This window comes from Triticum dicoccoides, chromosome 7A (assembly GCF_002162155.2).
Source record: "Triticum dicoccoides isolate Atlit2015 ecotype Zavitan chromosome 7A, WEW_v2.0, whole genome shotgun sequence".
Taxonomy (NCBI): Eukaryota; Viridiplantae; Streptophyta; class Magnoliopsida; order Poales; family Poaceae; genus Triticum; species Triticum dicoccoides.
In genome coordinates, this window is record NC_041392.1 from 514,420,315 (window position 1) to 514,428,915 (window position 8,601).

The 8,601-nt window shown below is 47.1% G+C and overlaps 1 protein-coding gene across 1 annotated transcript; it reads right to left on the reverse strand.

Annotated features, from left to right (window-relative positions):
* Positions 1-2,066: 2,066 nt before the first annotated feature.
* Positions 2,067-7,038, reverse strand: LOC119328235 (BTB/POZ domain-containing protein POB1-like). The gene is made up of 6 exons (XM_037601248.1): positions 6,761-7,038; positions 4,695-4,823; positions 3,878-3,996; positions 3,722-3,785; positions 3,116-3,395; positions 2,067-3,034 (listed from the first exon to the last, which is right to left on the reverse strand). The coding sequence occupies exons 1-6, from the start codon at positions 6,969-6,971 to the stop codon at positions 2,224-2,226; spliced, it is 1,614 nt and encodes a 537-aa protein (XP_037457145.1). The 5' UTR covers positions 6,972-7,038; the 3' UTR covers positions 2,067-2,223.
* Between the last annotated feature and the right edge of the window lie 1,563 nt (positions 7,039-8,601).

The following is an 8,601-nucleotide window of genomic DNA, read 5'->3' on the forward strand; positions in this document are numbered from 1 at the left end:
TAGGTGACTGGCTGAATGGTTGTCTCTTGGCTGGTCTTTTTACCTTCTCTATCTTTTCTTCTTCCTAATATGCTTATATATCTACTAGAGACATGCAAACGGATGGGCCCCTGCTTGGGCTGGGCCCTAGGCGGCCGCACTCCTCGCCATGCCCCAGGGTCGGCCCTGGTTACATCGTGTGTCTACCCCCGCTATATATGAGAGGCCTAGAATACAAGTGTCCTATTAGGACACGACTCCATATCGTATGTAAACACAATACTACTCAGAGTCCAACTGTAACCTACCTTGTACACAATATTCGACACAACCTAACAGCCCTTGTGGTCAGTCCTACATGGTGGGCGGGTCCGGGTGTCACCACATTCGCCCCACATATGGATCGGGTATGCGGAGTACCGATCAACTAGGGTGTTTGAGTCGGATTTCCCAGATCCGGCTGGGTGGCTGTTTCCTGTGCAGGCAGGCAGGCCGGGCGTTTGGGACGGATACAAGGGCACCGGTTGTAGATGCTATGAAGCCTCATTTTTTGTGGGTTGGTTTTCGACTTGTGCAGCTCCATGGATCCCCCGCAAACCCTCATTCTATCTGCAGCCTTCCCCTAATGTATTCTCTACCCAAGCGCAACTCTAGTGTAGATTAGGAGGGGTTGAGGGGATTGGGTGAAGGGGAGGGGTTCACCAGATCCCTTCCCATCCCCGGTCCCTTTGGTACTAGTGAAGAACTCAAGTTCCAAATTAGGGCTTCATTTGGATGCTAGGGGAGCTATTCGTAGGGAACAAGTGCCTAGGGTGAGATTGTCTTGTGCAAACTTAAACACCACGGAAAATCTACATCATCCTTTGGCTGACGGGAATAGCTAGGGGAAGGCCAAACCGCGAAACAAAAACTGAAGCAGCCAAATTCCCAATGGAAAGGCACTCTATGTCACCGGCCATGGCGCCAAATGTTGCAAGTGAGCACCTTCCGGACGTCCTCCGCCTCAATCGATGACGTGTTGTCGCTGCCGCTCAGCCACCATATGCGGATGATGTGAAGATATGCAACTGTTGATGCTGAGTACAGAGGCAACAGCAGCGGAGCACGCGTGTGCGAGGCAAAGTCATCGTCGTCAAACATGACGAGATCTGTGAGACCACGACCACAGACGGGAGCAGAAATATTCAAAACTTTGCGAGGTGCAGATCCTTGGCGGTGACCATGGCCGGCTTGGTGGCACTGGAGAGAGGAGCTTCTAGGCTGAGGGGAGTTCAGGGAAAGGATGAGGAAGACCACCAGACCGTTACCGTCGTCGTCCCCGAAGGGGCGGAGCGCTCGGGGAAGGAGGGAACGGGTGACGTCACTCCCGATCGCCGGGCAAGAGCCTCGGAGGATGTGGACTTCCACCCAACACAAGCGCGTCTCAATCAGGAAAGCGATCGAGACGAGGTTTTTCTCCCTGACCTGTTGAGGCACGAAAAACTCAACCAGGGAAGGGCCGAGGAAAGGGCCAGGTTCCCTCCCGACCGAGACGAGGTTTTTCTCCCCAACCTGTCGAGGCACGAAAAACTCAACCAGGGAAGGGCCAGTAGATTCCCCGGGCTCGATTCGGCTCGAGGTTTTCCCACCCAAGGAAAGGAAGGGGATCCCCACAGGGTCCCTGGTTACCAAATGAGCCCTAGGGATTCTAAAAAATGTACTCACTCCAACCCAAAATGACTAGTACAAAATCGAGTCACTTATTTTAGGATGGAGGGAGTAGCATTCAATCTACAGCCATATTGCCAAATGAGCAAACTTTTGCCAACACGGCCATCGACCAGCCGCAAACTAAACAAACAGAGCCTCCAGCAATACCAAGCAGTTTCTAAAAGGAAATACAGTAAGATGCAAAATCCATCGTTTGAAGTAACCCTTTTCTTTTCTATAGAACTACTTGCTTCTTGACATCATTTAGCAAACGCCCTTTGTACCTTGACCACATTCTACATGACACTATCCAAACATGCCGGATGTCCAATAAAGGATCGCCATCAAAACGAGTAGAAATTTCAACAAACTGCAAATTTAACTCATGTAGAGCTACGCATCAGAAAAGAACTCATGTGGCGCAACTACACCTTCACAGTTCATAAGATATTACTTTTCAGTTTTCACAGTTCACAGATTCTGCTTCTCGTTTCAAAAGTGTCTATTTTGGTGCTCAGGAAAAACATGTTTGAACCACACAAGATTTTCCACCATCTATGATTGCTTTATGGTCAGTTCCGCTCTCAGATGTAGTACTCCATCGATGAAGAAGAGGCTGTCATCAGCCATAAACGACGGCCAGGGAATCGCAAAGAGATTCCGGTAGCCAACTGCCTTTCCACCAGTGAAGGTGTAGTAGCCCTTGTACTTACTGACAAAATCGCCCGATGGCCTTGTCCTTGCAGCAAACTCATAGTCCACAGTAACACTCGTTGAGCCCTTCTCTTGCATCCCTAAGAAGAGACCAAAGCAGTGGAAAGCACTTTGCTGATCCATGTTGCAATGTGCCGACAGGAAGAATCCCTGTCCAGCAAGATGGAATGCTTGCGAGTAAATCCGCCCGGATGGGAAAAGTCGGCTACACTCCTCACGCTTCAGATCCAAGTATGCTATGCACTGAGGATATGGTTGATCAAATTCCACCACCTTAAGCGGGCGATACTTGTAAGCTCGTTCAGTATATTTCCTACAAGTCAACACATCTGCAGCAAGGGCGCGCTGTCGATGTGGTGCATCAGCTTTGTACAGGAGTGCATCAGTGACACTTTTAGATGCTTGTTCATGATCCAGATCACTGCACGCAAGGACCTTCCGCAACTTCCTGCAGGTCATATGAGAGAACCGAACGAGCGGCAGCAAGCGAGTACCCAAGATTTCACGTCTTTCTTCCGTTCTTGGGTATTGAGCACGAACCCACTTGATCACAAAGTCATAGACTGCATCCTCTGATGCCACCTGAAGGTCATTACTACATAGGATGGCTTCAATCCCAGCAAGGGGAATGTTCATCACTTCATCCTGAAACCTGGAAGGAGGAAGCATTCCTTTAGTTCAACAATGTTATTTCGATAATTTAGTTGACTCTCTAAATAAAGAGACCACCCACTTAGCCAAATCCTTGTATTTGTTGGCGAGGAATTCCTTGGCAGCATCAGTCAGTGGCTGAACTGCTGCAGCCATTGAAATGCTGGAAGGCAGATCTAGATAGAGAAGTGCAGATTCTGTGGTCATGGGTAAGCTCCTTAGCAATTGACTGCAGTGTCTCATGCAAGAAACAACTTCAAATTTGTCAGAAATCATCAAGATATCAAGCAGAAGGGTTGGCTCATTTGTCGTCAATTTTCCACTGTAAATAAAGCTTAAAAGCTCCATAAGGGCACTTTCCTCTGTTCCAAGTAGAAATACAACGATCAGACATAAGGTAACTGTTAACTAAAAGGCACAAAAAAAACGAAACTGTGTTTGTTAATATAGATTTGAAAAGCTTTTGAGCAAGGTACAATATCCTTATTCCTGGGAGATGAAAGATGCAAAATGGTAGGATATAGACAATCAACTTGATAGCTCAACTGAAGTTCAACCGTCGATAACCTCATTGAGACTGATCATGTCAGTGCTATAAAATCGATCGTTCAGACATTAAAGAAAACTATACAGCAGCAAGGATAGAACATTAAAAATGCCAAGTGTCCTACTGGAGTTCCCGCATTACCTGAAGTAGTTATTCTAAGAGTAGCATGCCTCTGATCAGATTCTTTCATGCCATTTGAGAAAAGCTAACAAGATGAATGTTACGACAATGTTAGCTAGATAACAATATATAACTGCAGTGCGCAATGAACTCATTTCATGCACAAATTAGAATTACCTTGTAAAAAAAAGGACTTTTTGCTGCTAGAATTGCAGAGCTGATATAGATAGATTTCACTCTCAAAACCTGATTACACTCCATATTCCACGATGAGTCGCTGTTTTCTCCATCCTCGCCTAATACAAACAACAAAGTCTAATGAAGCAGGCACAAAAATGCAACATAGTATAAAGGAACAAAATGGTGCACAGCAGCAGCATCGATTCTTAACATACTTGTAGAACAATATTCACATCTTTTACTGAATCATATGAGTTATCAGTTACCACATAATGCACAAATGTCAGAGATCTGGTAACTTCAAAATTTAAACTTAGTTCGTCCACAAGGATAACAATTGCACACAACTTATAATTATATATCTTAGAATTATATCTCACAGAAGTATAATCCATCCAACATAACCCAATTGTTCCTAGCTATTTAGGTGGAGTCGCAAGAAACAAGTAATAAAGCTCATATAAACCTCGACCAATCAATAGTGAAGTGAGGCATTTAAACTGATTACAGCATGCCTACAAAATATTGAAATTGTCAAAGGAACGGCTCGAAGAAAAGGTTCACCATCAGTAACAGCATGTCTCCACAGTTTCAATACAGAGGAATGAGTTACTCACTCTGATACATCGTGCCAGCAACTAACTCTATGATCACATATGGTTAGTACCAATGATTGCTAAACTTAACAGATATCCAAAAATCATGTTAATTATTTGGCATGGGCGCACCGAATTCTGTGTGTATATGTGTTCAATTTGCTAAACCTGACTGCCACTTATTTAGTAATTCGTAAAAGATATTTAATTGCACTGACCATCTTGTCCAATATCAGGTGGAGATTCTTCTATCATAGCTACAGGCTCCTCACCGGTTTCCTCATAGGTATCACATTCTTCTGCTTCGATTTTTACCTTTGATGGTTCCAACATGTACTTTCCACATTCTGGAGGCATGAAAAAAATAGCAGGAAGTCATTAAAAATGGAAGCTATTGCACTCTAGAACAAGAACAAGATTAAGGAAGAAGTGCATTAGTTTCAGAGCGTAATGACAGAAACATATTCTAATAAAGTATAACAAGAGTGCATTAGCTTCAGATGATAATGACAGAAAAAACTCCAAGCAACAAAGCATAAACCCTAATAACAATATGAGGCCCATGAACAGGCATCAATGATGAATATCTTGACTCTAGCTAGACTGCAAATTCAGTGTGAGGTTGGATGCAAGCAAAATATATTGGGTACTTGGAACTTTTCATGGGGCACCAATAGAAAGTCCAATAGTTCCTCTGCCCGCATTTATTAGGCCAGAGAACCAGCGAGCCGCGTCCGTCTTATTTTAGGCCCGTTGTAATTAAGTATGCAGATTCCGTTGCTCGTTCCATCCACTGACTGAGGAAAATAAATCCCCAGTCACTACATTCACGAGGGAGGTGAGACGGTTACGGTTTCACTAATTAATGCCGCTAATCGATGCGTCCTAATAGGGCCGATTCAAAACTGCACAACCGCACGTGTTGTGCCTTAGTCCCAGCACTTCGGCCCGGTGGCCTAATAAACACGGACAGAGGGAGTAACTGGTTAAGAGTAAGAACTTCTAACTTCATTACTGTTCTCTCCCTCCCCTTAATATACTCTCTTTCCTGCTTACTTTTCTCAAATTAGAAACTTAGAACCATTATAACACGTAAAAAACCCTGTTAGCACATTACAATGAATGCATGCCCAACTCAGCGAGACATTGGACAACATTTGGTCGTGCTATTGTAATGCAACAAGATGATAAAGATTGGCATACGTAATTAAGTATGATTGGCATAAACATAAAATGCTAGTAGGGAAGTGGCCTGAAAACAAGAAACAGGTAAGCATGATATTAGAAAGCATAACTGGATGTTTTTTATATCATTATACCAAATATTCTTGGAACTCGTTTTAAAATGTGCAGGCAGTGAGCTTATAAGCTGGGAGGAAAACGGTACACAATTTACTATACTGAATTTGGTATTTGGTAGAACTATAGGAGACTACAGTTACTAGTGGATGAAGCAAATAAACAATCGCTAGTTATTTGTCAATCAAGCAAATGAAAATCCACGCATCATCATGAAATACTGATAGAGGAACACTATCTGACTGCTTAACAGGATCGCACTGTAAAGAACAGCTCACATACTATTACAACAACTCTAGGTAGACAAAAAGGTCATCTGAACTTTATATAAAACAAAGAACTATGAAGGTACCATCAGCCACGGACTGTTATTTATCAGGAAATAACCAAACTAACTTCTGGCCACAATTTAAACAAGTTATTTCGTCTACTGAGCTTGTGGCTGGTTCGGTACAGTGTGCAGTGCTCTTCGCAAATTCAAGGTCATATTAGTGCAATGCCCCAGAGTTCTTATTCTCCTATGAAACTGAGAACTGAATAAGATCCTGGCAATAGAGTCCACAAGGAATCACCCAAATTGGAATCACGTGGTTACAATCGCCCTCACCACCTTCCCTAAATCCCACCCACGAATGCCATCTCATCAACACCACATTGCTCAGAAGATCATATAGTAGCTAAATTCCCGTGTGACAACGGCTAAGAGATTCATCAAACCAAAGCAAACAACAACTGGGAAATCATAACTTTGACTTTGATCAAAAGCAAAAGCTGTCCTACCATCTTTCTACCATCCTTATACGAAACGTAAGGCTTTTTGACACCCAAATCCCCAACAGACAGTCAAGACCAATCAGCGGAAAAAGAGGGCGTCCCCCTAAACCAATCCCCCACACCCGCCGTCAAATCAGCACGAATTCAAATTGCCCGAATCGGCCCCGCGCCGAAATGATGACGAGCCGCAAACCACCAACCTCCCCCTCACCTTTGTCGCGGCGGAGATCCTCCCTGCGGCGCTTGCGGTGGCGCGCCCAGTCGGCGATGGAGGAGCAGCCCTCGCCGGCGGCGCCCCTGGCCCCCGGCGCGTCGTCCCCGGCGACGATCTCGATACGCAGGACGCGGTCGGAGAAGTTGACCGAGTTGAAGGCGAACTCGTAGCTCGGGCCGCCGCTCGCCCGCGAGAAGTCCGGCTCCATGCCGGCCGCACCACGGCGCCCCCTTCCCCCGAACCCAATCCCAACCCCAATCCCAATCCAACGACGCGGGGCCGCCTCACCCTCGCCGCCCCCGCCCCCGCCCCGCGCCCCCCGCAGCGGACCTCCTCACCGCCGGCAGAGCCGGGACCACAACCCGAAACAGACACGAGGCCCTAGAACGCGTGGAAGAGGAGTGAGGGAAGGGAGACGGAGGGAGGGTGGGGGTCGTGATGGTGAGGAAATCCAACCCGAGGGTGGCAAGTGTGAAACGAGTGACCGCTTAACTAGGAGGCGTGCGCCACGATGGTGCGCGTGGGCCCGCCTGGCGGTGGAGGGTGGGGTGGGGGCAGGGGGTCTGGTCGGCGATGTGATTCTTTGCCTTCCTTCTTCCGCGCTTGCGAACTGCGATGCGGCTTGGGTTGAGTTTTATATTTCCTTTTTGTTTTGTTTTGTTTTGTTTTTGTTGGTTGCAATTAGGCCTACTCCACCGTGCGACCTCAAACGGACGTCTGTTTTGTCCGGATTCTGTCCGTTCAGGTAGGGCGATGAGGTCGTCGTGCACCCAGCGCGCGGACACATCCCGGCCACATCCTGTCCGCGTACATTTTTCTTTGCAAGTCCTTAACTTCTTTTCATCATTCATTTTCGGTACATGAAAAATACATCATCACATTTTGACTAGTAAAGCAAGACAAAAAAAACAAGAACAATAAGAATACATTTTAGAAGATACCCAACTTCCATAACTGCTCCCTTGAGTTGGGTTAGGGCCTTCTCGATGCACTCATTGTTGATCTGTGGAGGAGGCTCGATCTGGCATCCTCCTTTCTTCTTCAAGCCAGAAGTCGATGTTGTTTCCTCACACCTAGTCTCGTGTCTAGCCTCTAATCTAGCAACAAGTGCACTTGTCTCATCTACAACCTCTATACTAGCTAAAAGTGCACGAACATGTACTAAATTTCGCTCTATCAATATATCGATGTACTCTTCTTCTCAATACCAAAACTTGCATCCATGCTACACAATAAAAATTGTAGTTAGCACAACTAGTCAAAACTAAAGTACAAACCGAAGGTAAAAAAAGCACATACCTCATCGTTTAAGCACTTGATGAACACCCATCCGGGATGTTCCGGCGTTGTAGACACGTGGCGCACGACCATCCTTGGGCAGTGGTCGCACTTAATGAGTGGCAATGGTGCGCCGGCGAGCTTTTGGGCAAGCACCGAGCCCGGCCGACCGCCATTCGTGTATCTGCCGACGGACCACCGACGGTGCAGATCCGAGCGGCTAGAGGAGGAGCCACCGCCTGCATGTGGCCTTGCGGCCCTGCCAGGGCCTTCCGGCGAGGTGCCCGGCCAGTCCATGGCGTGGCCCGGACTCCCACAGCCGGGCGAGCTCAAGACCGACCGGATCCGCCCCAAATTCGGTCGGCGGATGCGCAAACTAGGTGGTCGAGGTTGGGTAGCTCGGCGGCGCCGAGGGGAAGGGGCTGGGCGAGCGTGCGTCCGAACTGCACGCTGCAATGGCAACGGCGGCGGTGGCAGCGAGGGGAAGAGTGAGGAAGAGTAGAGGGGGGTGCGGCTGGAGGGAGGGAGGGGCGGATAGAAAAAGGTCCGCCCTGTGCCAC